Source organism: Lissotriton vulgaris, chromosome 12 (genome assembly GCF_964263255.1).
Source record: "Lissotriton vulgaris chromosome 12, aLisVul1.2, whole genome shotgun sequence".
Lineage (NCBI taxonomy): Eukaryota > Metazoa > Chordata > Amphibia > Caudata > Salamandridae > Lissotriton > Lissotriton vulgaris.
The window spans coordinates 248387035-248415011 of NC_141700.1; the positions used below are offsets into that span (position 1 = coordinate 248387035).

Consider the following 27977-nt stretch of genomic DNA (forward strand, 5'->3'; position numbering starts at 1 on the left):
GTGCCTATCGTCTACTCTGCGACCCTCAAGGCGTTGCCACCCACGTAGCGCTTTCTGCACAACGAAAGACGCTGTCGGGTCCTGGATCCCATGAGCCCTTGCCATGAAGGAAATGGCGGCCCGATGCCTCTGGGCCGTAGCTACTGACTTGCCTGCGTGACGTAAAGAGAGCAGGAATCTTACTACAGACTCTTCCAGACCCCAAAGCTCCCTCCCGGCAGTACCCAAAAAGGCCCAATAGGAACGGAACGCCCCTTCATATGCCTTCCTCATCCTGGGTGCTAAACTCTCTCCCACGAGGTCTTGTAGTTCGGGGCACCGAGAGACCAGAGAGCTTCGGGAAAGGGTGCCGCCACCGGGTCCGCTGTGGGCAGAAAACCCCAGAAGGCCTGCATACGGAAACGAGAGAGCGCATCAGCCGCTTGGTTCATCACCCCCGGCACGTGTCGCGCCCTAAACAGTACATTTAGTTGCATGCACAACAACACAATTTCCTTGAGTAGTCTCAGAATCAATTTGCAACGTGCTGCCTGACTATTGATACACTCAACCACGGTCATGTTATCAGACCAGAAAACCACAGAGTGACCCCTAAACCCTTCTGGCCATGTTTTCAAGGCCACCAGAATAGGGAACAGTTCGAGAAAAGCAATGTTACTCGTCAACCCGCACTCATGCCACCATGACGGCCATTTTTGAGCCGACCATTGTGTACCCAATATGGCGCCAAAACCCACACTCCCCGCCGAGTCTGTCCATAGCCCCAACTCCTCGGAAGACACTGCTGGTTTATTCCAGACAATTCGACCATTGAAATCCGCCAGGAATGCGATCCAAATGCGCATGTCCTGGCGAACCTCCGCCGAGAGTCTCGTACGATGATGTCCTTCCTTCAAGCCGACCATGGACTGTGCATTCGAGCGGGAAAAGGGGCGTGCCATCGGCATTACTCTTAGGGCAAAATTCAACTGACCTACCACCTGTTGCAATTGATGTAAGTTCACTTTCGTTGCACGAATACATGTCTCAAGGGATAACCTGAATTTTAACACCTTTTCTTTAGGTAAACGAAAACAACCTTCCACTGAGTCGAGCTCGATCCCCAGAAACTCGATCAAGGTCGAGGGACCAACCGTCTTACCTGGCGCCAATGGCACACCAAATTGATTTATTAGGACACAAAATTCATGTAAGGCCTGTCCACACTCAGAATCCCCGGCTGCCCCCAGAAACAGAAAGTCGTCGAGATAGTGCATCACATGTTGAAAACCTGTCTTCCTCGTGAATACTCACTGCAGAAAACAACTAAATTTCTCGAAATAGGCACATGAAATCGAGCATCCCATTGGCATACATTTATCCATGTAATAGCGACCCTGAAACTGAAAACCAAGGAGACGCTGATCGTCTGGGTGTACCGGGAGCAACCGGAACGCTGACTCGATGTCCGATTTGGCCATCAGCGTCCCGGGCCCCAGGCGATTCAATATGGCAACGGCCTCATCGAAAGATGCGTACCGCACCGAACATACTTCCGGGTCTATCGCGTCATTCACGGAAAGACCATGTGGGGCTGACAAATTGTGTATCAGCCGAAACTCACCCGGGTCCTTCTTGGGAACCACCCCTAGAGGAGAACACACAAAATTAGCAACTGGTGGCAAATCGAATGGACCGGCGACACGACCTCGAGTCACCTCTTTCCCAATCTTTACCTGCACCACCGCCGTGTGCTGTAAGACCGACATTTGATTCTTACAGTCCGGTACCCCCTGAAAATCCCCCACTGGGATGCGGAAACCATATGAAAACCCGTTCCGCAACACCCCAGCGGAAGCATGATCTGGGTATTCGCTGAGCCAAGGAATCATTGCCATGGTATCAATCGGGGTCGGTAAAGGCGCCCCTCGGACTATATTAGACCTGTTTGGCGCCTCCCTTACCACCGTTATCACCCGTTTTGGCTCTGCACATGGACTCAGGATGGGATGGCTGCCCGCACCCCCCACACTCATGTCTGAATTTGCATGACCCCTGGGGCCTGGTACATTTGCCCCTGTTAAAATTCCAACAGATCCCCCTTTTACCTGTGTTCCCACTCGGTTTCGTGTGGAACTCGTTACCTGTACCCGTCCGAAAGGGCGTCCCAGAGTTTTGGCGGGAGGATTCCCCCCCGTTACTCCCAACTAATGGCACCTTCAACATCCCTGTACTCTCCATTTTTTGCCAAGACACAGAGTCGTAACAATCCCAGGACAACAACGGGTCGTGTTCTTTAGCTTTTCTAAACAGATTATCATAGCAGAACCACTGATTGCCCCCATATGCCACAGAATACTCCATAATACGTGACTGATAAATGGGTAACTCGGTCAACAACTCAGGTCTGCGCTCCCCCATGATGGAAGTAAAAATTCCCCACGCTCTGCCCCAAGTACCAATGGTCTCGTCGACCTTAAAGGCGGCCATTTTAGCGCGCCAAACACTCGGATGCATGAGCTCCTTTTGACTCTTTACATGCTCGATCTCGTAATGGTCGGTAAGCAATGAAAACATGTTTACATATTTATCCGCCCAAATCAATTCCTTGACTTCTAGTGGGACGTGCTGGGCAATCTTCTCCTTTCGAGAAGGTGCAGACTCCCCCCCCGCAATCGGCAATGGCCGCTTACCTGAAGTAGACCCCACGCTTGTCGCCGAACTTGGGCCTGCTGTACTTCCAACCGCTGGGACCTGCGGGGGAACAGGAGATGGAGTCTTCGCAGCCTCCCTAGATTCCCGCAGTTGCCTCATCACTGCCCTGGCGTCGTCAGCCGTGGCGCCCTTGCTATCGTTTCCCAACCACGCTGCCAATTGCGCCGCTAACTCGGGGGGCATATCCTCCCTGTTCGCAGGGGTGACCACCACAGGGATTGGGTTCCCCTCCTTTGGCGCCGGGGTTGGCTCCTCTCGTGGCGCTTCGGGAACCGGGGTCTCCCCCCCAAGTGCTCCCCTTCTGGGCCTCTTGCTCTTTCCACCGGGAATTGTTCCCTGTAAAGGCCGTTTCGGTCCTCCCTCCCCGTCCTTAGCCTCAACCTTTCTCTTTAGATCGGCTATCTCCTTCATGAGCATACGGAGCATCTCCTCGGTACCGACCCGCTTTCCGACCTTCTTGGGCATTCTTAGACGGGATATCTGTAAGACAAAAAGAGGGATTACAACGCTCAAAATTGCTCTTCGTTCCGTCTCGAGCTCACGTGCAGCGGGGAGGTGCAGCTTCAGAGCACAGGAACAAGAGGATGCTTTGTTGGCTTCCGCTCCTTTTATCCGTCTTCAGGGTGGGCGTGAACCCGCCCCCGCCTGCCTCCAAGGGCGTGGCCGGCCGTGTTGGTGTCTAGGCCAGCCCACTCTAGGGCGGGAAAAAGGCGCGCCCCGGCTACGCCGCTTCGGGCATACCAGCCGAGACTCGCCTCCCGCCCAAGATGGCTTCCCGGGGGGATCGTGGTACTCGACCATACGTTCGGGGGGACCGATTGGTCGCCCCTTTCCATTATTCTCCTAAATGGCAGAACATTTCTTCTTCAGAGTTGAGACCCTGGGGGATTTTTGTATCCAGCTCAAGTATGTATCTTGGCTCTAGTTGCCGGAGTTTGTGTAGTCTGTCATCCCCCATGGACTTTGGCATGCTATCCACAACAAAGAAACGAAGGAGGCTTCTGTTACTCTTATGAACCACCTCAAAGTGTTGGGCTACTGGGTACTGCTTATCTGTATTTTGGATTGCCCCCATATGCTCCAAAATATGTTTCTTAGAAGGGAACATGGTGCTGCCCACAGAGGATCTAGTACAGGTATAGGTGAGTACATACATGCAAAAATCTGATAGGCATGTTAGATGTTTTTCGATATTTCTGTAGGTATTAGTGACAGGGGAAAATATTTTCTTAACATTGGTACCAAATTTACAGCCTGTGCATAAAGTACAGGTAAAATCGCCATGTATATTAGATGCCAATAGTTTCACATTCGTGAGTCAACCCTTATGGCAGTGGGTCTATGGAATATTTGTGAAACGTTGGGTTGGACTGCTTCTGAATCGGGTGTGGACCACCTAGAGGAGTACGATCTGTATGGATAAACTGGGTGGGTTCTCCGGTGGGAGGGCAAAAACACTTGGAAGGTGGGAATGTTCTTCCTGTGTTTTGTTCCTATTAATAATTTGCTATACTGCGACTACCAGCCTTTGGATGTAGGTGGTTTATTTTCTAAAACAACAAACACATCTAAACCTAAATTAGAATTTTCATGTTTACAACAGCAGTTTGGCCTGATTTAGATCTCGGTGGACCAGGTACTCTGTCACACTGGTGATGAATATCCTGTCTGCCGAAATATAAATCCTATAGGATATTATTGGATTTGTATTTCGGCAGACGGGATATCTGTCACCATTGTGACAGAGCAACCGGTCGGCCGGAATGTAAATCAGGCTCTTTGTCTGCGTAACATCCTTTACAGGGGATTCATTCTTTCTAACCTGTGTTATAAATATTTACAAAACACACGTGTACATGCCATTTTCCAAAAGGGAGAAGGTATTTAAATCAGAACCTACTGGTTCTTCTTCCAGGTCCTAAATCAGTGAAAAAATGCAAATGCAGTTCAGCTTTTATTTAAAACAAGCGCAGCACAGTGGTGACCATCTGAATAGCTTTACAGACAGAAAATAGTTCTACATATTCATTTTATTTTAAAAAGCACATATGGTAATTTTTGTTGTTGAAAAAATCAGATCTGCAGAGAAAATATCATCTTATATTTCCCCTGCAACACAAAAACTGGTAAATACTATCATTTGCAAACATTACTTGTAGTTTGAACTGAGACCAATAAAATCATGTATCCCCTGTGAACTGTTTTTCAACGTTGCCCTGAAAATCCCTGTAACCAGCCTGTGTACCTCATGGGCTGGAACATGGTATGTTCCAACTACTCTCCTTCCATAACGGGGAGGGGTGAAATGCTGAGGCCAGAACTCAATTCCACTGCCGCCTCTTTCACAGTTATTTCCTGATACTCAATTTAAGCCCTAGAAGCCAACAGGCTGTGTTGACAGTGTTTATTAGGAGGCGTTGCTGGCAGATGGAGCTTACTTATGGCCTGATTATGATCTTGTAGGAAGGTATACTCCATCACACATGTCCAAATTACAATTCTAATATATCCCAGGGAACTTGTAATTTAGCGGGCTGAATATCCATCACGTTTGTTTTGGAGTATCCCATCCGCCAAGATCGTAATCAGGACCTTATTTTTCCTCGACAAACTTTTTTCCAGAGCCTCAGTAAAGGGGGAGAGAAGGAGGAGAAGAAAGACGGAAAAACAATGACAATAGGAGAAAGAAGGGATGAAAAAGAACCTCCAAATTTGAGATAAAGAGGCAGGGAGTGTCTAGTGGTGTATTAAAGAGACATGAGGTGAAATCGAGACTACACCGCCTTGGCATTTGGCATCTTACCCTTCAATAGCTCTGCTAGCATTCTTCTGAGGAAACGTTTGCACCGCTGCACTTGTTCTTTTACAAATCAAGCAAAGATAAATAATGCATTTTTAACATCAGCCAAATCTTGTCATCTTCTCAGGAGTAAACTGGTTGATAGTTGTTATGCTACAAAAAACAGTGGTCCCTACTCGTGGACACAATGGTATACTGAGCTAATAATCACACACCTGATAGTTGATAGTTGTTAAGCAACACATAATGAATGACTAAATATTGTTAAAGACTTGGTTTTAATTTCCAACCTCGAATATTGGGTAACTGTACATTCTATAATGTTATTCGTAAAGGTGATAATCTACCAGAAGTCATACCTAGGAAAAACACTCTTCTCTCGAAATGTTACAAATAATATCACACTACATTTTATCAATAGAACAGGTGAGAAATCTATTTAGCCCACGGATACAGCTTGTTTATTAAAAATAAAGCAGGTGTCTATCTTGTAACACTATTAAGAAAGTACCAAAAATGGTGCAAAATCAATGTGTTTGATTTTTACGTCTTTCAAAATGTTGTGCTGCGACAACATTAACGAGTGGCGACAACCATGTTGTGAAATATCATAAGCAGTAAGAAAGAAGGAACAAAATTAAAATCTCAAGATCATCAGAGTAGAAAAATGCAACAAAAGCACAAAAACATGAAATCCTTTTAATTTGGGGATGTGCCAAAACCTTAAGCCTCCCGAGGTAAGGCATAACAAGGAGATATAACTTTATTTCTCCTTGTTTAGTCCTCTTTCTATGTGTGCTGCATTATGCAACACACATAGGAAGTGGAGCACACCCCAGTGGATTCCTTATGTGCAGGAAGGTGCCCCTTGCTGCACTTAAACAATCCTGCCGACAACCCAGGCACCCTTGCACTATGGTGTATGGGTGCCCCCATGGTCGCTAGGCTGCCAAAACTGCACCAGCTTAGGGGGAAAAGACAGGAATGCATAGTATTGGATAAATACGGTGCATTCCTGCCCTTACACTTTGACGTAGGGCAGCGCAGCAAGGTGATTCGCAGTGCTGCCCCACACCAAATCCCCATAAGTGAGGGCCATAGTTCTACTATCTAACATCGAATATTTGGTAACTGTAGATCCTATACCATTATTTATAAAGCTGATAATCTATCAGAAGTCAAACCTGGGAACAACACTCTTCTCTCTAAATGTTACAAATAATATAACACTACATTTTGTTGTTAGCAGTGATGAAGCAATTCTATTTAGCCCGTTTATCAAATTGAGGGGAGAGGATGTAGCCTTACGGCTAGAGGGGGTGCCCTTGAAGCTGGGGAACTAGAGTCTCGGCAACGACACTCAACATCCTGTGATTCTGGGCAAATCACTTAGGGCCATATGTAGGTGGCAAAATACCGGTCGGTAACGGCCGATTTCGTCTGTTACCGACCGGTATTTGTAATTCCAGATGTAGGGGGCCTGAAAATTACTGATTCTGTATATTTACCGAATCGGTAATTTTACCGAATTGGTAAATTACCGAATCGGTAAATGTACAGAATCGGAAATTTGGGATGTAGGTGGCACTAGAAACAGTGCCACAGGCCCTTAGAAATTCGTTATTTACTATGAAATACAATGGCATGGTAAATAACGAACTTCTGTGTACATGCACATGTGGCACACATACTAAGGGCATGTATGTGTGTCACATTGCACACAAGCCAGAATCAGGGGTGCAACAGGGTGTCAAAGTGACACCCTGTCCCCCTTGACAAATCGGTAAAATTACCGAATCGGTATTTACTGATTCGTAATTACCGAATATTACAGATTCGGTAATATTTAAAGAATAATTACCTACATGGCATTTACCGAATTGTAAATACCGAATCGGTAAAATTCGATAGTTACGATTCGGTAAATGCCATTTACCTACATATGGCCCTTAATCTCCCCGTACCTAACAAAAATGTATGTGTCCCTGTGTAACAAAACAGGTGCTCATGGATAGCGCTCTCACACCTGATATCTTTGGGTCGAGTTGGCGCTATATAAAATTAAAAATAAAATTAAAAAATAAAGCATGTGTACATTTATCACTTGAAAAAAGGAGCAATATCGTTTTTTTCTAGACTTTGTTAAGAAAGCTCCAAAAATAGTGCAAAACCAATGTGTTTAATTTTTACATATTGCAAAATTGTGTGCTGTGACAACATTAACTAGTAGCGACAACCATGTTCAGACATCACTAGCAGTAAGAAAGAAGGATCAAAATGAAAATCTCAAGATCATCAGAGTAGAAAAAATGCAACAAAAGCAAAGAAATCCTTGAAATTATTCTGCCGCAATTTCATACTTTGAACTAAGAAAGGTTTTGAGACTATAGGGTCATCATTGCTGTATGAATGCAGCTCGAGCTCCATGGATCACTCTAATTTTGTAGACGGCACTTCAACCTCATTTTAAAGGGATATGGGCTTTGTGTTGTTCCAAAATGTCTATTAAGGTATGGCACGGATGAGTCATCAGGCCAACTAATGTGAAATTGCCTCAGCATTGCTGTGAAGAAGAGAAATAGTTCCATGCGGGCGAGGTTCTCCCCCAGGCACATCCTTGGACCTTGATAAAAGAGAAGGAAGAAGAAGAATAAAACTTTGTGAGGTTATTGGTGATCCTACTAAATAACCATAAATAAACTTTATCTCGTCATTAAAACTTGTTTCAACCAGACTCTCAAAATCACATGGTTAGTCACACTATTATTTCTGGGATAATTGGTTGAATCGACTTCTGAAAAGCCTCCTTTCTCAAAACATGAGTTAATAGTATTTAACAGTAGAAAAGGAGTGCAGTTAGGATTCACTGGGAAGGTGTTTATCCATTATCACCTGTACTCTGATACTGCTCATCTTATGTGCTATAAGCATAATTCTTATCTGCTCCTCACTGTCGATGTTATTGCATCCTTATTTCTGTGATTTCAGTGCCTGAGAACAATTTATGGTCTTTGCAGTAAACTTAGAGGATAAAAACTTACTCAAGCAAGTTCTCACTCAAGATGGTAAATCATAATTTACCCACGATCTGGAACAATATCCCCCATCCATTATGACTGCCCCAATCCTGTTCCAATTTAAGAAATTGCTGCAGGTATATCACTATATCATTATGAGTAATAGTCCTCCTCTACTCTCAAAACACACCAACCTCTCCAATCACTCATTGACCATGTCTTTGCCTTTGAGCCTACACAACACTCCCCAGCCCCTCAAGTAGGTTTGTGTTATGCAAGTGCTGTAAGCGTATAGGTAGGTTACGTAAATAGCTTTCGAATGTAACATTCCAGAAGATCATCTGTTTACCCAACTCTGACGGATCAAATATTTAGCCCAGTTTTCAGAGTGCATTTGGCTTGTTTTGAGAGTGCAACTTCACAATTTGTAGCCACAGAATGTGAAGTTGCTAGATAAGCGCAACTTACTCACATGTTCAATTAAAGTGGTCAGGTATCATGTTACATATAAGAAAGGCTAGTTACAGAGGTTAGGAGCTGGTGTTCCAGGATGGGAATTCCTTGGAAAAAGGGTGAAATTGACAGAAAGTATACGGTTGTTGGCATTCAGACACATCTGACAGGCACATTCAAGCTAAAGATATGAGCCAAGTTTCACTTCTAAGTGGGAGTAAATATGTATCCACAGAGGAATGAGGAGGGAATGTCCCCAAAGCTGGTGGGTTTCTTTTTGGGGATATTAATTGGCAAGTGTTGAAAAACATGGATAAGTTTTAAAGTGCAAATTAAGTTTGACAATTTATTGAATATTGGTGAATCAGACGCATATTTCTATCCAAACATATATTTTTATTGTCTTCTCAGTGACAAAAACGGGGACAATGGATGTCTCGCTACACTTAGAATGTGTGAAGAATTACTGCTGAGATGTCCCTATTTTGAACGATAATTGGCCCTTGTAAAGTGAGAGGAGATGGAGGGCCCGATTCACAAAGGGAATTACGACTCTTAAAGTTACGATTGTGGAGTCTCTGCATCATGGCAGAATCTCCGTACTGAACACTGCAGTACGAAGACTTCACACTGAGTGCGAAGATTCTACACTGGTAACTTTACGAGTGGTAAATCTGCATTCCTTATTTTCTACCTATGGTTGTAATTCTAAATCTGCAGGGTCATTTGAGTGGCCTGTGAACACATTTGGCACTGTGCGGCCTGGATTACAAGTTCAAGGCTCACTTCTGGTTCCTGTACAAACAAATGTTTGCGCAGGGATCAGAATTACAAGTTGTGTGATAATTATTGCACCTTCACCGTTTCCCCCTGGTAGATTGGAGAGTTTAAACCTGCCAAATTTCATCAGGGGGAAAAGTCCTCGAAAAAGGCAAACATGCGGAGTTCATTTAACTAAAAACCAATGTTATACATTGTGCCTCATTTGCAACGTAAAAACTAGGAATATGAGGTACTTAGCAGACTGGGTAAATTAGACGCCTTCGCCTGCACAACTTGTGATCAGGGCCTATATGGGCATAAGGATCATTTGGATAAACAGTGTGCCTATTTCCAGGATACAACATAATGAACATGGACTTTTTGCGTACTTTCACAAGTCAAACTGATTAAAAAGGTGTGAGTGATAATGTAAGTACTTTAAATGAAATCACTGCAATCAACCTCATACTTTCATATTCTATCTTATGTAGAGCTATCACCCAATATTGCCGTTCCAACTCCTTCAAGGGGCTCCTAACCAGCCAGATCACTAGCGCACATCTCAAAGCCTGGAATTTGTCCAGGCTGAAAGATCAACACTGCCATTTAAGGTTTTGGACAATGTTTACAGCATGTTAGTGTGGTCCCTGCTTCTTTTACTTCCTTTGTGTTATCTCCTAAACAATCGACCAGTAAAATAGAGATTACTAATGAAGAGAACAGGAGTTGCAGTTCACCAATATGCACAACTCTAAAACTCTCATGAGAAACTCATCCCTCTAAGATGTGCTCACTTTATGTTCTACCCAGTAATCTACAATCTTGGTAGCTGAAACCTTCTCGATGCAAAGAACTCTTCAACATTGTCAGAGAATTCTCCAAACCCTCAGCTGCAACACACAACATTATCCTCTCACAGGATCTCAGTATCAACTTTGGATACAACAAGATTGCCAACATCAACACAGGCTTCAAACCCCAGTCCAAGGCCATCGACTTCTTCATGCAACACAAGGACCCTGTGTTGTGTTTCTTTAATGCTTATTCTCGTGCAGTGTCACGAGTGATGTTTAGATTAGAATTTGGTGTTACACATGTTTATTTTTCATTGTACATTCCAGCGCCTTCCGTTGTTCCTCAGTCTGTTTCAGAAGTTCGCTGCGTTCATGCTGATGAAAGGACTGGAAGGAAGCTGCTCCCTGGATTGATGTTCACATGAAATAAATACTTCAAACTAATACGAATTTGTGGAGTTTACTTAACAAAGTGGCGACGAGGATGGGATAGTTTACTTAACACCCTGCTATCACCACAGTCATCCGACCAACCGAATGGAGGCAGCTTGCAACACAGGACACGGCCTTTACCATGAACTCGGTCCACTCAGGGGCCCTGACTGACTCATACCCTCACGACATTTTCCACCTAGACAAAGCCAGAATCAGCCACATACTTACCACCTTTTTCAACACATCAATTGCCACAGCCACATTCCCTAACGTCTGGAAACATTAAGAAGTCAATGCCCTATTAAAGAAACCATTGTCAGACCCCAGAGAACTCAATAACTATCGTCCAATCTCTCTGCTCCAGTTCCCCGCCAAAATATTAGAAAAAGCCATCAGCCAACAACTTTTCTCACATCTGGAATGGAACCTCCTACTCGACGACTCCCAATTGTGACTCGGCAAAAACCAGAGCACGAGACAGCTCTCATTGTGGCTACCAATACAAATCGGGGCCCCCTAGAACAAATGTAGGGCAGACTAGCAGGGGAGAAATAGATCCAATACAAAAGGAGATACGTCTGCCCTATATATTTCAATTTAAAGGCTCATAAAGAGTCCCACAATAATAACATACACAGCTTTGAGCTCACTTGTCACGGCCTACACATTTAGATTCTCCACACAACTTCAGAATAAATATATAATTTTCTTTTTCTTTTTTCAAGATATAAAAGTGATTTCAAAAGTGTGCAAAAACATCATCATTTAGATATATACAAGGCACAATAATAGAATCACAATGGAGAAAAACACACAACCCCTGGGCACCCTCTCATCTTTCACCACGCTGTGGTGAAGATCTGTTCGGCTAATAACATCATATCTCTCCCCAGCAAGTTGCTGAGAGGATACTGCAGAACAACCTCAGTGTATTTGTTTGCGATGGGTATTGAGGTGTTTGGATTGTGTTAATTGAATGAATGGATTGAATGTGTGACTTTTGTTTAGTGGAATGAGTCTGTACATTTGAATGAAAGATGAGAGGGTGCCCAGGGGTTGTGTGTTTTTCTCCATTGTGATTCCATTATTGTGCCTTGTATATATCTAAATGATGATGTTTTTGCACACTTTTGAAATCACTTTTATATCTTGAAAAAAGAAAAAGAAAATTATATATTTATTCTGAAGTTGTGTGGAGAATCTAAATGTGTAGGCCGTGACAAGTGAGCTCAAAGCTGTGTATGTTATTATTGTGGGACTCTTTATGAGCCTTTAAATTGAAATATATAGGGCAGACGTATCTCCTTTTGTATTGACTCATTGTGGCTACCGACAACATCCGAGCCCTACTCGACTGAGGAGCGACTGTGACTCTGATCCACTCTGATCCTCCTAAACCTCTCAGTAGCCTTCAATACGGTCTCCCACCACACACTCATCACAAGGCTGCACAACATAGGCATCGAAGGAACCACTCTCAGATGGATCACCTCTTTCATTATCAGAAAAACTCAAAAAGACAGCCTACCCCCTTTACCTTCAAATCCAAGACAATCATCTCTGGAGTATGTTGTGTTTATGTAAACTTTGTGTGCATTACCTAATGGGATTCCAGTTCTTAGATTCTTGAACTGTAGAATCCTGGAGAGTAGTCGTGTACAAGCATCCCTGGAAGAGGAGTGTCCAGGCTGTCCTCCTCACTTCATTCTGGGTTCAAGTTTAAACTACGATTTGGATTACCTTACATGCCTCAGTGTTTATCTATTTAACGCTGGCGACGAGGGTGGGATCAAGGTGAGTTAGGGATTTTACTTGATCCTAATAATCAAGTTTTAAGGATCTCTGACACCAAAAACAATGAGTTTAATATGATAATATCCACATTTCATAAAGTATTTTCAGGTTGTGTTGGAGAATTAAAAGGTTATTCTCATACAATTGTTTTTAAACAAAATAAATGCTTGCCCCTGCATTCACAAAGTTAGGAACATTCCTATGAGTGTCAAGGAAGAAGTTATCAAAGAATTACATAAGTTAGTGGACAATGGACTAATTGAACGGGTAGAATCATCTGATTGGGTCGCCCCCTTGGTGGTCGCTCATAAGGCCAACGGCCGTATCCGTCTCTGTTGATTTAAGAGAGCTTAACAAGAATATCTTTGTAGACATCTTATCTCTCCCAAGAAATTGAGAATTGCTTGCAGCTACCAGGAATAAACATTGGTTTTAATTTCCACCATTGACCTAACCTCCGCTTACCACCAGGTTCCTCTTCATGTTGATAGCAGACATCCTACATCCTTTGTCACTCCAATCGGCTTTTTTCAATTTAAACAAGTATCTTATGGATTGGCATTGGCGGCAGAGTTGTTTCAGAGGCTTATGCATATTATTTTTAAAGACACTGAAAACATGGTATGTTTTAAGATGATATACCTGTTATGGGTTCTGATAAAGCAGAGCAGAGTGAAACCTTGATTAAAGTTCTTACAGCCTTGGAGCAAAATGGTCTCACAGCTGAGGAGTCAAAATGCAAATTGGCAAGAAATAGTGTTACGTATCAGGGGCACGAAATTAGTTCTGCTGGAATTTGTCCCAAATCTGAACTTGTTGGTGCTATTAAGGAAGCACCAGTTCCTCAAAATAAGGATGAAGTCAGATCTTTTCTAGGGTTGGCTGAGTTCTACTCCAAATTTCTGCACAACTTCTCGGGCAAAATGTACTGCATTAGACAACTTCTTAAAAAAGCTTGCAAGTGTTCATTGTCAAAGGAGTGTCAATGCAGTTTTGACTGTATTAAAAATATTATATGTTCTGCTCGGATCACTGAAATAATATCGAGGGACAAAATATCGACTTGCCAAAATATCGTGGACAAAATATCGACAGTCAAAATATCGAGTTTGTATCTACAAACAGGTAAGTACAAAAATATCGAGTACAAAATATCGTTAACAATAATATAGATGTAAAAAATATCGACTTTATTAAAAACAGTGTTAAATTAAATTAATATTAAATTTTAATTACTAAAATATACTTAAAACTACTTAAATTAAATTATAATAATTAAATAATAAATGAAAATAATAAAAATAATTTTTTACAATCTTATTTGTTGACCCTGAACCCTAAAAATACCCCTTTACCCAAAAACCCAAAACTGACCCTGAACCCTAAAAATACCCCTTTACCCAAAAACCCAAAACTGACCCTGAACCCTAAAAATACCCCTTTACCCAAAAACTGAAAACTGACCCTGAACCCTAAAAATGCCCCTTTACCCAAAAACTGAAAACTGACCCTGAACCCTAAAAATACCCCTTTACCCAAGAACTGAAAACTGACCCTGAACCCTAAAAATAGCCCTTTACCCATGAACTGAAAACTGACCCTGAACCCTAAAAATACCCCTTTACCCATGAACTGAAAACTGACCCTGAACCCTAAAAATACCCCTTTACCGTAAAACTGAAAACTGACCCTGAACCCTAAAAATGCCCCTTTACCCAAAAACTGAAAACTGACCCTGAACCCCAAAAATACCCCTGTACCCTAAAACTGAAAACTGACCCTGAACCCTAAAAATGCTCCTTTACCCAAAATTTATCAATATTATTTAATTACCAATTAATTATTAATTAACAATAACAATAAAGTAAATATATTAGAACATTAGCTGTAATTATTTTAATAATTAATATTATTTTTTCCAAATTAATTACTTAAAAATAACACAAAATTATATATATTAAATATTTACTCTAATTAATGTAATTAACTAATTACAATTAATTAATTAACAATTAATTACTAATACAAAATATGTTCAAAATTATATTAATTAATTAACTAATTAATATTAATTAATTATCAATTTATTATTAGTTAAAAATATTAACAAACATATATTAATTAATTAATTATTATTAAATTACTTCCCACCCTATTCCCCTATAAACCCACAACCCGCTACAGAATTACATTACGCAATTATTATAAAAACAAAATTCATTTAATAAAATATTTTATAACATTAATACACACTATTCACACATATTATTACATAAAAATACACTATAAAATATTATATATTATTAAAAATTCGATATTTTTGCTATCTATATTTTATACAGTCGATATTACTTCACTTACCTGAAAAACGATATTTTTGTAGTCGATATTATGTCCAGTCGATATTTTGTCCAGTCTATATTTAAAACTCGATATTATGTCCAGTCGATATTTTGGAGTCGATATTTTGTCTGTACACCGTTCTGCTCCTGCACTTAAAGGTTTTTCCTCTAATCTTAAGAGCATCATCACCACCGATGCTAGTGGTAAAGGCCTTGGTGCTGTACTGTCACAAATTCAAGAAGATGGTAATGAATGTGTAGTTGCATTTGCTTTCAGAGCTCTTACCAATACTGAGGAGAAATACTCAGTAAATGAATGTGAAGCTCTAGGTTGTGTCTGGGCTCTTAAATACTTCAGACAATACATATTGGGTACATGTGTTACTGTGAGGACTGATCATAAGCCCCTGACCAAAGTACTTACTTACAAAGGTCTCAGCAATGTTTCACCCAGAATTTCACATATGTCTGTTCAGCTACTAGATTAAGGCGCCGATTCCGATCCGGTAAAAAAAATCCCCCGTACGATTCGTATTCGTAGCCGTTTCCGTACGACTCGTAAACACACCGTACGACCTGGCGAGTACGATCCGGACCGGGTGATCAGGACGCTATTCGTACGGTCTGCGTCAGGTAAGGGCGATTCGTACGGAAAAGCGCTCATTCACATACACACCGTACGCCGCGTACCCCCCATGATCGCCGGGGTACGCGGCGTACCCCTGCGATCATGTGGGGTACGCGGCGTACACCCAGCGTACATGGGGTGCGCACCGTACACCCAGCGTTCATGGGGTACGGTGCGTACCCCATGTACGCTGGGTGTACGCTGCGTACCCCACATGATCGCAGGGGTACGCCTCGTACCCCGGCGATCATGGGGGGTACGCGGTGTCCCGGGGGGGGGGCGTTCTGTACTCGTTTCGGCGCAAACTATGCGTTTACGGCTGTTTCCAGCTCCCGTAAAAAAAAGGGTTGTACGTTGCCTACCCGACACGAATCGTACTTGCTGGGTCGTAAAAACCAGCCGCGAACCGTAGCGATGTCACGTACAGCGGGTTCCGAGTGAGACTCGTACGGATATTTTAGTCGTACGGAGTCCTGTACGACTCGTACGGTCTTTGGCTCCTGGTACGGATCGTACTTCGTCGTACGTACGGGGACGTGTACGGGTACGATTCGTACGGGGAAAATTGCTCCGTACGACGATTCGGAGCGCATTTTACCGGATCGGAATCGAGCCCTTAGTGTACAATGTAACTTATGTTCCAGGATTTTGCAATAGGATTGCTGATTTTCTCAGTAGGTGTCTGTTGCCCATTACTTGTGAGGAAAAAAATTAATGGGATGATTGGCTGGTTGCCACAATTTTTGGAGATGAATTGCAGAGTATTTCCCATGATGAGTGGATTCAGGGATTGTTACGTGATGCTACCTTAGTTTCTGTCATTGACTATGTTCACAAGGGATGGCCAGTAAAAGCACATTTGGACAAGGATTTCTTGCCATTTTGGGAAATCAGAAATTATTTATCGGTTGAGGATGACCTTTTGCTTAGGAATGGAAGATTGGTTCCCCCTTTAGATTTTCATAGTAAATTTATTAGTTTATGTCACAAAGGTTACCTAGGTATTGTTAAATGCAAAGCCCGGGTTAAACAATCTTATTGGTGGCCAGGTCTTGACAGAGATGTTGAAAAAGTTATTAGGAATTGTGTACAGTGCATCAATTCAGACAAGATTTTGATTACACATAAATCTCCTTTACATCCCATCGTTGTTCCTCATAGGTCTTGGGAAAGGATTGGTATTGATGTGTTTGGCCAAGTAAAAACTTTGTGGGTATGCTGAAATATATTTTGGTTCTGGTGGACCACTTCTCAAAGTGGCCTGAATACAAGATAGTAGATAAATCGAATTCCGAATCTGTTCTTTTATTTTTAGCTGACGTGTTTGGACGAGAAGGTTTGCCTAAAGACATTATTTCTGATAATGGAGGACAGTTTGTTAGTGAGGTTTTCAAGAAATGTATTAAAGAGTCTGGTATTAACCCTAGAACAACTTCTGTCTACCACCCCGAGGGTAATGGTTGCGTGGAACGCTTCAACAGAGTAATTAAAGACGTTATTGAACTTTCCTTTAGCCATTGTTTAGATTGGAAAGATGAATTAAGGAAAACTATTTGTGCTTATAGTTACACAATGTGCATCATCAGGACATTCTCCTTTTGAGTTAATGAGGGGCAGGTCCCCTCACACCGAGGATAATATGGAATGGTTAAAAAGTACTAATCCTGTGTCTTGGTCTGCCAAAGAGGTTAGGGATTCCTTAGCAGCTGGACAACTTAAGTACAAGGACAAATTTGATCAATCCCATAACACAAAATAAGGTCATCTTTGTGTAGGCGATACAGTAAAGGTAAAAAAAGGTAGAATTACACGCAAAGGAGAAAGTAGGTTCTCAATTCCTCTCAAAGTTGTAAAAGTTATTTGTAATTCTGCTCAGTGATGGGAAGGTGTGGTATGGTAGTAGAATTGCCAAGTTTAGAGGTGGAATTTCACCAAATTCCTTGGAAAAACATCATGATTCTTCTGTTGATTTTTACCCAATCAAATATGATTGGATACAAGATTGTTGCAATAATTCTTCTAATGTCACTGAAGGGGAAGGTGATGATAGCAAAAGCAACAATACTGATATTCCCAATTTTAATGTGAATGATCGTAACAGCACCAGTGCAGATAATTCTGAAACATGTAATCCTAGTGCTGATTATGTACCTAAGGAGGGCACAGTTCCAAAGAGTTATGATTTGACCAGACCTGCTAGAGTGTGTGTAAAACCTCTATATTTGAAAGATTATGTTACACATGTTTGTTGCTCTTAATTTGTACCTGTGTTAGTTTCTGCATAATTTAGTTATAGTTATGTTGTAAAAAAAATCTATTTCTTTTTATTTATTCTCTTTATATTTATTCTTCTGTGGGAAAGGGGAAGTGTTGTGTTTATGTAAAGTTCGTGTGCATGACCTAATGGGATTCCAGTTCTTAGATTCTTGAACTGTAGAATCCTAGAGAGTAGTCGTGTACAAACATCGCTGGAAGAGGAGTGTCCAGGCTGTCCTCCTCACTTCATTCTGGGTTCAAGATTAAACTCGGATTTGGATTACCTTACATACCTCAGTGATTATCTATTTCACAGGGTACCCCAAGGATCCTCACTCAGCCCCACATTATTCAACAAGTATATGACACCTCTGGCCAGAATCACCAAAACCCACAGACTCAACATCATATCCTATGCTGATGACACAACTCATCCTCTCCCTCTTGGAGACACCACCAATACCAAGACCAACTTTCACAACTGCATTGTCAACTGGATGAAGGACAACTGCCTGAAAATCAACATGGACAAGACAAAGGTCCTGATTTTTGGAAACAAAAACTCCCCATGAGATGCATGCTGGTGGCCATCAGAACTCGGACAAACTCCTATCCCCACTGGCCACGCTAGGAACCTTGGCATCATTTTTAACAACAAGCTAACCATGACAACTCATGTCAACTCTGTCTCCTGCTTTTTCATCCTCTGCATGCTTCATAAAATATTCAAATAGCTACCCCAAAGCTCATGACACACCATCACCCAGGCCCTTATCTCTAGCCAGCTAGATTAAGGCAACGTTCTCTATGCGGGTTTCGCTGCTCACCTCCTCTGACAACTACAGACCATACAGCATGCCGCAGCCAGACTCTTCCTGTATCTCTGTAGCAAACCCACATTGCCCCCAACCTCGGGGAACTCCACTAGCTCCCTGTACAGAAAATATGCCAGTTCAAGCTCCTGACCTAGGCATACAAAGCCCTACACAACAGCAGACCCGCCTACTTAAACCACTGCCTGAACTTCCATCGCCGTCAAGACAGCTTCATTTCACCTCTCTTTCTCCATCCCTCACCTCCACGAGGTTGCTTCTTCTCCTACCTAGCAGCGAAGAAATAAAACAAGCTGCCCTACATCTACAGACCTCCCCACCTCTTCCAGAGTTCCAAAAGTCATTGAAGACCTGCCTATTTGGCTAATCAACAGGACCCTACCAGCATCTGGATATCCTCACAGGTGACAAGTAGCACTCTAGAAATCTACTGATTGATTGATGCTGAATGGACAAACGACCAACATTCCTTTCATCATTTCCAAACAAAGAGAGCAAATTTGACTTTCACTATTGAAGGAATTAATGGCTACATGCATTCAATCTTTTAGTGGTCCCTCAGATTTTTAAAATGTGAAGGGTTTGAGAATGTTAGAATGGTATTTCCTACTAAAGCCATTGCAGGAGTCAGTAAATTTTAACAACTTCTGAAATGGGTTTAGAAAAGGTTACCAAATCAGTACGGTTCCTTCTAAAAACAGAATCAGTACCATATGTATAAATGCTTTGCAGCAGTAATTTCTGTCTTAAACCACTGAAAACTTACTGTCTCCCAATTTGATTTGGTTTCTCATTGGGAAAAGTGAAGATGTTCTATTGGAACCCCTTTCCCTTTGTGAATTGGGGTGGAAGTTTCATGGGGAGAAGGCAGCGGTCCATGGTAACCACTAAAGTTTTTCAAAATTGAAAATGTTTATTTTTCAAAAGCAGTCCTGTTTCCTTTCAATAAAACGAGCTACTTAAAAAAAGGGCTTTCAATTTTGAAATGCAATCACAGGGATGGTGGTGTGCTGCACCTTGTAGAATACCATCCCTGTGATTGTAGTCAATTGTAAGGAGTCGCAAATTACAACCCACCTAATTAATGTTCATTAGGCAGGTGGTTCTGCGACCTCTGCAAATCAGTATTTTTCAAACCGACTTACTAGTACATAGTTCGGTTTCAAAATAGGATATTGGTTGCAAAAATTAGAGTTGCAGTTTAGCCCACTTTTTAGCGACCAGTATCTTAGTACATTTGGCCCTAAATGTTACCATTTCTTCCCACCTTCAATTCATCTTACTGATCAACACCCACTCTTATGCACACATCAATTACATGGCTAAATCAATAAACATTTCATCTACATGCCATCAAAAAAGATGGAATATCTCCTCTCTCAAAGAACCTAACAAGAGCTATGCAATCACTTATCATTAGCTGCCCAGCATTGGGTAAGGTTTTACTCATGACATTCCGAAGGCAGTGCTTGTTTCCCTCTAGGCTGCCTTGCACTTCGTAGCTAGGCTCTTCTCCTCCAAATGGAAATGTGACCACATCACTCCAGTTTTGAAAATCCTACTACACTTTTTTAAGTCTGGGAGCTTCACAGCTTGAACTGCTTTCCAGTTCCTAAATCAGGGAATTTATTGGGATCCTCTGGGGGTCACATCTATCCCAGTCTATTTGAGCAATAAGTGTTCAAGTCCTGGCACTCTACATGGTCATTAGTTGGATTCAGTCACTGACTGAAGATGACTTTTCCCACTTATTTTTTGTTTGCTTCTTTAATAATATATTAAATGATAGTATTTCATTGTTGCATTATTATTCAATGCCATAACAAGCTAGCTGACACATGCTTTGTCCATGGTGGTAATCTAAGAGCCTTATCACGGCCAATTAAAATGGTTGTCTCTTTTCATGGATTTACTACGCAACAAATATATAGACAAATTTAAAGGTATCCCTCTCCCCGTAAGCGTCCAGTTAAGTAAGGTCCACATTTGTACTACGCTGCCTAACAATAAAAGCTGGAATACATTTCAAGACCTGTTGAGTGGCCTGCAAAGCTTTTCACCAAAACACATTTCCCTCTTTGCTCAAGCTCTTTGTCATCGTCACGGTTTCAATAAGCCTAAGAAACAAAAACTTTATTTTCCTAACATCTCCACATTTTTAAACATCGCAAATCCCAAACCTATCCTTCAGATTTGAACACTAATAACAATTAGATAAACACTTTTGTTGTATATCATACTCTCAAAACAGGCACAACAAAACATTGCAAAACCATCGCGCTCGGCACAGTTTGGCCACACTCCTGTAATGTTACGTGCGTTCTAGCTCGGGGACTCGTTCTCTCTGCCAGTGTGATGACGTGCTTCTGTGCTCTGTGCTGGTGGTGGAGATGGGTATGCGAGGCAGGTACTGCAGTTGGCGCACGGGCACCCATGGAGGTGTTGTGTGTGTATGCTCGCTCCTGCTGGTCAGATCATGGGGTTCCAATGCCCGGGTTTGCCTCAGGACCTGGAATGCTATTAGGCCACCAGAGGAGAGAGCACCGGGGATGTGAGGAGGATCTTTAAGTGTCTCCTCAAGGCTGTTTCTGGATTCAGGTCTCCAATAAAGTGGATCGCAAAACTCCCGTCTTAGAGTGATGATTTGCAACAGAAGGCAGGTCACCCACGTCGCTCTAGCCTTATTATATTGCTGCCTATTTTCCCAATGGGTCTTCTAATTGAGACGTCATTCATGCAGTATCAAATGTGCTCTAGTGATTGATTGCCTGTGAGTTTGTCGGAGCTTGTGGTTCAACTTAAAAAATTGTTTATGATTAAAGGAATGATTCAAGTTCCAAACCGTCATAGTTGGCATACAACGTGCGAATCCCCCCTCACCCCCTGCCATGTAGGCTGGTTCACAATAAACACAACAAGTCTGAAGTTGGTCTTCACAGATTAGTCTTTATTGATTTAAGTTACCGCCTCTTTAAACGTTGACTCACTGTCTGTCAACCCTTGACCAACATTATTATTTATTGCACAGCAAACACACACATAGTAAAACAGAAGGCTTATACATTTTAGCCATGGGCTGCATATTTGAATTTACATTCCTGGATCTTCCAGAAGCACCTTGCTGCGGGTTGTGCCAGCAGGCCAGAACCAAGATACCCTGCTCTCTCTTCTGTGCTGACCACCAACCGGCCACCAGAGCAGCGGGTAGATTCACAAACTGCTTATAACAAGCGCCGGCTTCTCGGGTAGGGCCAGAGAGTCCAGGGCCACCAGCAGGTCAGCCCCCTCTCCCGCCAGCCCTAGCCCCCCAATTGACTGCACGCTCTGTTCTGGGGCCAAGCAGCCGCCGCCAAACAGAGTCCCTTTCATTACTCTTGCCCAGGACCCCGCCACAGGGCAAGGAGCTTACTGGTTCACTCGACCTCCCCCTCCCTGGCCTTATGACACTCTGCGGCATAATATTGCGCCTTCATAACAGTACTGTATCGCCTGGTCCGCCCTGTGTACTGCGCGTTTCCAGACACCGGCTCCTTCATTGCTGCTTTTCCTTCCCCGCTCGGGCTCTGGAACTTCCGTGCAGCGAGTCTGGCGCCCCGCCCCCCAAACGAACCTTGATGCTGGGTTATCGCCATAACAAACCCCGTTCCCCCTGCCAAAAGCATCTGTGTACAGATGTGCTGACCTAAGACTAAACCAGCTTAAAATGGAATCAAATTAAGCTTTTAAAAGCACATTTAAAGTTGCCATAAATTAAAAGTTTAAATAGGCAATCCCTGCTACGCTAGTCGTGAGGCCCTCTCACCTGGATAACCAACCAACCGCCCGACCGAAAGGATTTGCCACGACTTCCCGCAGCTCCACACGCTCCTTGTGACTTCCGCGATGCTTCGATCTGGTACACCCGAGGCTTGAGGACAAAAGAGGGCTTCCCCTTCCTGTCCTGAGAATTTGAATCCCCCGCCAGTCCGGGGTCTCCTGCGCCCGAGTGACGTGCTTCTGGGGGATCCCTGCAACGCCCTCTTCCGGGTTACTTGACCCGTAAGAGCCCCCTGACCTGGCTGGCTCCTGCCCGTGATCCCACTAAAGGCACCACACCTCCTAGGTGGGGTGGTGCTCGTCATTTCCAGTTGCATGCATGTGCTACATGTCGAGTGTTTCCATGTCCTTACTTTGGTGATGAGGGTTAATAAAGGGAGGCTTATTCAAGGAATATAATGGAATCTTCCTCCTCCTCTGAGGACAACAACCCAAGGAGTTAAATGATACTCCCATGAAGTCACTGTAAATCAGTCATCACCACATCCCCTCAAGGGGAGCAGGACTTCAGCCCCCAGTCAGCCTTGCGGCAGTCACGCCGCCAACGTTGACGTTTGCCAGGGACACTTTTGAGGAAATCTGGGCTCCCACAGTGCAGGAGCCCATCATCACCACATCGCCTCAAGTGGAGCAGGACTTCAGCCCCCAGCCAGCCTTGCGGCAGTCACGTCACCAGTGTTGCCACTCACCAGGAGGCACTTTTAAGCAGCTCGGGGCTCCCGCAGCGTGGGAACCCGTCATCGCTGCATTGCCTCAAGATGAGCAGGACGTCAGCCCCCAGCCAGCCTTGCGGAAGTCGGGCTACCAACGTTGCCGCTCGCCAGGAGGCGCTTTTAAGCAGCTTGGGCCTCCCACAGCGTGGGAGCCTGTCATCGCCACATCGCCTCAAGGGGAGCAGGACTTCATCCCCCAGCCAGCCTTGTGGCAGTCATGCCGCCAATGTTGCCACTCGCCAGAGGTGATTGTAAGCAGCTCGGGGCTTCCATAGCGCGGGAGCCAATCATCGTCACATCGTCTCAAGGAGAGCAGGACTTCAGCCCCCAGCCATCCTTGCCGCAGTCACACCACCAACTTTGCCTCGTGCCAGGAGGCACTTTTAAGCAGTGCGGGGCTCCCGCAGTGCAGGATCCTGTCATCACCCCATCGCCTCAAGGGGAGCAGGACTTCAGCCCCCAGCCAGCCTTGCGGCAGTCATGCTGCCAATGTTGTCTCGCACCAGGAAGCACTTTTAAGCAGCTTGTGGCTCCCGCAGTGTGGGAGCCCGTCATTGCTACATTGCCTCAAGGGGAGCAGGACTTCAGCCCCCAGCCAGTTTTGCGGCAGTCTCACTGTCAATTTTGCAGTGTGCCAGGAGACGCTTTTAAGCAGCTCTGGGCTCCCGCAGCGGTTTGATCCCATTGCCTACAATGTGATTGCCCACAAAGCCCCCAGTGAGACCATCACTGGTATCCAACCTAAGACCGTTGCCATTGATTCTGAGCACGTAAGTAGGAATTCTATAGTTATTGAAGATAATAGTACCTTGTATACTGAACTGAGAGATCTTAAAACAACAGTAAAGGACCTAACACTAGAAGTTCTTATTTTAAGAAAAGCCTTGGGATCCCTCACAGCTCAGCTTAATAACATTGATTCAAGTAGATTGGGAACTGGTAACATCTATCAACAAAGTAAAGGAGGGGAGTTAATAGACGATGGAACCTGGAATCTAGGGTTTACTCTAACAACTGAACTTCAACACAATGCTGGACTTATTCATTCCGGTCACGTATTACATCAAGCTCCCCCGTTCTCGTCCCTCATCCAAAGGACGATCTCTGAGAAGACCAACCCACATTGTAATCCACTCGAAGGTTGAAGGCCATACGGTACAGCCAGCGGTCATGACAGGGTTTGGAGGGACTGGAGATTGCCGGGTGAACATGATGGTGTAAGAGGAAATTTTCCAGTACAAGTCCTGCCAGGGGAGTCCAGATTTAAGCTGCCACATGTGAAATCCTGGAATACTAGTGGAACTTGCGCACCCCGGAGGAGAGAAAGTCAGAGTAGGAAGGGGGACCTATGCAAAGGGGGCAATAGTAGAGTATTCATGATGAATGTACCTAAACTGTCAAACAAAGAATCGATGGAAAAGTTGGTAAATGAAATCATCCATTGGATAAGGCAGGTAAGACAATATCTCTCTATCATAAGATCTGATATAGTAAATGTCAAACATTGCTCCACAGACAAAGATCTCGATCATATTATATTGGACCTGGGTAGCGGGGATCTGGTAGGGGATTTACTTAGTCAGGACCAGCGTACATTTCCACCTAATAGATCTTTGGTCCAGTGTAAACTCTCTCTTTCACCTAAAACCTCGCCCACAGACCTAAAGTCTGTGGGACTGACAGATATTACTTCAGAAGTCTTCCCCCAGGGCCAGGTTCAGACAGATCATGCGCATAAGCACACTTGACATGTTAAGGGACTGTCTCCCCACACTGTTTCAACAACTGTAATACGTGAAGGTTATCATCACACCCCTAAAAAAGTAGATCAGTCATTGAGCGTGGTGAATGAGGGAAAGTCCCATACTTGAATGAGTGTCTTCCCAGCCTTACCCCTCCAGCTGTCTAATGCACATGTATACACTGCGCCCAATAAGAAATTGAGATTGTTGTCATGGAATCTAGTAGTCCTCAGGTCGAAAGTCGCTTGTGAAGAGTGGGGGAACCTGGTTGATAGTTATGATATATGCCTCTTCCAAGAGACATGGGTTGTCGATAAAATATATAGAGTGGGATTACCAATTTTAGTGTAGAAGCAAAACCATCGAAAAAAGGTCACCCAGTTGGCGACTTAATAATCTGGATTAAAATCAATCTGGTGGCAGATATTGAAAAATATGCCATAAACTCCACTGACATAAAAGACACATTAAGTAACAGCTCAGTCTTAGTAGTAAACATCTATAACAGATTCCCCTCCCAACATCATGACTCCCCAACCATTGTACTCTTAGATGAGTTCTTAGAGAAGGAACGGGCATTATATCATATAGTCATCGCAAGAGATCTTAATACAACATTTGAGCCCCTTGAAGCAACACAAAATGTGACAGGTGAAGAGGATGCCGAACTAGGAATTCCAACCCCCAGTTTCGGGGAGCTAGCAAAGAATGTGAAGGTAGAATTTCAAATCACTACCCTTACGTATAAATATGGGCTGAGGGCTGTACATGGGCGTTCAATTTCTGATCAAAGACCTAAACACACTGGACGCGTGGCGGCTTTTGCACCCCACGCTTCGACAATTCTCTTTCCTCTCGGGCGCGCACGGGAGTCTCTCGCGGATTGACTATGTCCTTACGCTGGCTTTGGACGCACTAGCTGTGTCGGAGGCCCGCTTCCTTGCACGAGGCATTTCCGATCATTCCCCGCTATGGGTCTCCTTCGACTTTGGTGTGACTCTGTCGGAACGCCCGGCAGCAGTCAATCCTTGGTATTTTCGTGATTTTAAGACCCGCACCCTTTTGGCCAAATCTATTGACCTATATTTCACTGAAAATGTGGGCTCGGTGGAGTCGGCCGTTACACTGTGGGAAGCTTTTAAGACGGTGCTCCGTGGTGAGGCCCAGGCACTCATCGCGGCCACCCGCCGTGATAGGGACTCGGCTATGCTAGCCATTGAGCAGGAGGTGCTACACCTCGAGGCCCAGCTGCGCTCTGATCCGGACCCCCGGGCCCTCCACAATCTCTCGCTGAAACAGGCGGAGTACCGCGACTTGGCCACTAATGCCGCTCTTGTTCTCGCCAAAGAACAGCAAGGCCGCATCTATGATGTGGGCGATAAGGCCGGGAAACTGTTGGCTTGGCTCGACAGGAGAGAGATGGCCAGCCGAGTGGTGCCGGAGCTCCTTGGAGAGGACGGTACGACCCTTACGGATCCCAGCGCCATTGTTGACTCTTTCGCGGACTATTTCCGTGGAGTCTATGAGTCTGCCTCGGAGTCCTCGGAGGCAGATACTGCGACCTTCCTCGCTGATATCGACCTGCCCAGTCTCTCCGAAGAAGAAAGGGAGGACCTGGATAGGGACATTACCGCGGATGAGATTGACCTTGCGATCCGCTCCCTTAATTCAGGCAAGGCCTCTGGACCCAACGGTATACCAGTGGAACTGTATAAAATCCGATCGGATGCGGTTTCCCCGCATCTCCGCAAGATGTTCCTTGAATCCTTTGAGAGAGGCTCCCTTCCCCTGGACCAACGACTGGCTACCATAGTGGTCATCCACAAGGAAGGTAAACCACGGGACGTTTGTCGTTCTTACCGTCCTATTTCCCTCCTTAATGTGGAGCCCAAGGTCCTCGCCAAACTCCTGGCTAATCGGTTGATTGGAGTTATTGGTGACCTCGTGCACCCCGATCAATCTGGATTCATCCCCCACCGTAACACCGCCCTGAACTTGCGCCGCCTCCATGGGGTTATGGCCCGGGCCCACACTCTTAAAGACCCAGCGGTGTTGGCATCCCTGGATGCCACCATGGCCTTTGATTCGCTAGAATGGCCTTACTTATGGGCGGTTCTGGCTAAACTCGGATTCGGTCCGATCTTCGTTAGTTGGGTGAAACTCCTCTATGCGGACCCGATGGCCAATGTGGCGGTCAACGGTCGCCTGTCGGCGCCCTTCCCTTTGCGCCGTGGCACCAGACAGGGTTGCCCCTTGTCCCCCCTGTTGTTTGCCCTGGCTCTCGAACCCCTTGCGGCGCAACTGCGTTCCCATCCTGACTTGAGAGGTATTGAATGGGCCCCCGGCTTTGAGGACAGGGTCTCTCTATACGCTGATGACATACTGCTGTACATGTCTTCACCGGGTAGATCCCTTATTGTGGCCTGCGATGTCATCAAACTTTTTGGGCGATACTCCGGCCTGGTTATCAACTGGGCCAAGTCGTCCCTCTATGTCCTCAAAGGGGATACCCCGCGCCTCCCGGGGGGCTGCGGTATCCAGATTGCTTCGCGCGGCTTTCAATATCTGGGTATATACATATCCGGTAATGCCAAGCTCCGGTATGATAACAATCTGCTCCCTCCTCTTCAGCGACTGCGACGCGACGTCGAAAGCTGGCGCCACCTGCCACTCTCCCTCCTGGGCCGCGCTGCCCTTTTTAAGATGATGGCTCTCCCCAGATTCCTTTATGCACTACAGAATGCGCAGGACCCTGTCCCGGCCCGCTACTTCCGCGACATCGAAGGCCTTCTTCGCAATCTCCTCTGGGAGGGTCGCCCCCGTGTAGCCCTCCACAAACTTACGCTCCCTTGGTATGATGGGGGCATAGCCCTCCCCGACGTGCGCCGGTACTATTGG

At 44.4% G+C, this 27977-nt stretch overlaps 1 protein-coding gene across 1 annotated transcript in view; it reads right to left on the reverse strand.

Annotated features, from left to right (window-relative positions):
• Window positions 1-7654: 7654 nt before the first annotated feature.
• The window catches only part of LOC147673879 (cytochrome P450 2J2-like), a 345429-nt gene continuing 325106 nt past the window's right edge, over window positions 7655-27977 (reverse strand). Inside the window, exon 9 of the mRNA XM_086947758.1 lies at window positions 7655-8117. Within this exon, the coding sequence (XP_086803884.1) occupies window positions 7930-8117 (188 nt within the window). The 3' untranslated portion in view covers window positions 7655-7929. The remainder of the gene's footprint in view (window positions 8118-27977) is intronic.